Below are 1,760 nucleotides of genomic sequence, written 5' to 3' on the forward strand. Positions count from 1 at the left end.
TTTCAACAGGTATGCATGTTATTTTCATATAAACAAATTCCATGTCATAATTCATGCATTTTTTTCCAAATTTGGTTCTACTGGAACAGTTTTGACCTTGATTCAAAATCAACGGAGGATGAAAGACCTTGCAATTTTTCCGACAAAAATGTACCAGAGAACTCTTCTAACAATGAAAAGAAGCATCAGTCAGCCGGTAATATCTCCACAAGCACCAACATATCAAGGGGTTCAAAATTAACATAGTTGTAATGTTTAAATATTATGATCGCTGAATCCTTTCAGAAGATAGTTATACTTTAGAAATGCTTATGACATTTCACCTTTTCAGACCAACTTTCTGATTCTGCTCACAAAACCCAACTATCCATTGGGGACAGAGATAATATTCCAGAAAATAATAAGAAGAAAAATTATCTTACTATGGCACAGAGGGAACATTCTCAAGGCAATTACTTGACAAATGATAATTCTGATAACAACCAATATTTTTGTCTTCCGTCTTCTGGTGATGGTTCTGCAGAAGTAGTTTTGCCGGAAATCAAGACAGCGAGCACTCCTTTCGATGCTGACAAGCCAAGAGAAATAATGAAAAAACATGGTTCTATACAGCCAATCAGCAGTTCGCCTTCCATGAGCTCTAGCCCTGTAGATTCATATAATTCAGGATGCTGGACAAAAGCAAGTGAGAATGAATTACCAAATCCTGGTATTGTGCTTCAGAATCAAAGCCAAGGCCCAATAACCGGGATAAGCGGAAGTCTCACTGGTTCAATTCAAATTACAAAAGATGCTAACAACTCCACTGGTCCAAAGAAATCTATTGAGGGAGTGAAGAATATTGATGAGAAGCAGAATCAATGCCAAAAACTTAAACTACCACCTGAGAAACAGAACTCACGAGAAAATCTTATTCTACCACCACTGAAGAGGTGCTATATTCCATATAATGCGTCTTTTATCACTTTTAAGTTCGTTTCTTCAAAGCCCTTGAGAACACAAATCGCTAACTTAAGATAAAAAAAATTGCTAAATTTTGAATACTCTACTTTTCTGTCTTTTTTATTTCTATACGTGATTTTTAAATAATTCAGCGGCTGTAAAGTAAATGAATCCTGATGCAGATAAAGAAATATCGATTATTCAAATTTATTGGAAATTGGAGTATTCATTTCTGTTTTTCTGAATGAAAGATGACATGATTTACACAGGGAGATAACATTTGGAGGATCTGCAAAGCTGCGTGGATTAATAAGCTCCGGCCTACAATCGAAAGCTATCAGTAAGTTGGAAGATAATATTGCCCAACAATTCCCAGCATTAATATCAAAGCCATTCAATTCTACGTTGGAGGCCAGAACAAAGACAACTCATGCATCATCCACCACTAACGAGAGCAGGTGAGTGTGAATTTGGTTCCCGTGTATCTGGATGTAAAATGTGAAGTCATTTTATTGTAAGTGAGATAACCTTCTACGTTGGAGGATCCAAGATAAAAAAAAGGATGACATCTTAACAGTCAAATTAAAGTGTTTAAATATAGTTTCTCCAGTTGTTATGGGACGTTACGTAAGCTATATAGAATATCAGGACGCTTTATAAGTAAGCTTGTGATATGAGATATTTCTAGTTTGTCTAGCTATATGCTTAAGATAGTTTGTTATCATTTTTTGAACTCAATTGAACAATAGTTGTTTTATTTGCTTTGCATCATCTGTTAATTGCTTTTCCTCATTTGTTGGAATATTTAGATTTGCCAA

General features: G+C 35.1%; 1 protein-coding gene across 1 annotated transcript; it reads left to right on the top strand.

Moving 5' to 3' along the window:
• Positions 1–89: 89 nt before the first annotated feature.
• On the top strand, positions 90–1,400 carry LOC110035246 (the record flags this gene model as incomplete). Its single annotated transcript, XM_020739478.1, has 3 exons — positions 90–196; positions 332–932; positions 1,212–1,400. Coding segments are annotated over 3 exons (897 nt in total), but the record flags the coding sequence as incomplete, so codon positions are not given.
• Between the last annotated feature and the right edge of the window lie 360 nt (positions 1,401–1,760).

This window comes from Phalaenopsis equestris, unplaced genomic scaffold, assembly GCF_001263595.1.
Source record: "Phalaenopsis equestris unplaced genomic scaffold, ASM126359v1 Scaffold196984, whole genome shotgun sequence".
NCBI lineage: Eukaryota > Viridiplantae > Streptophyta > Magnoliopsida > Asparagales > Orchidaceae > Phalaenopsis > Phalaenopsis equestris.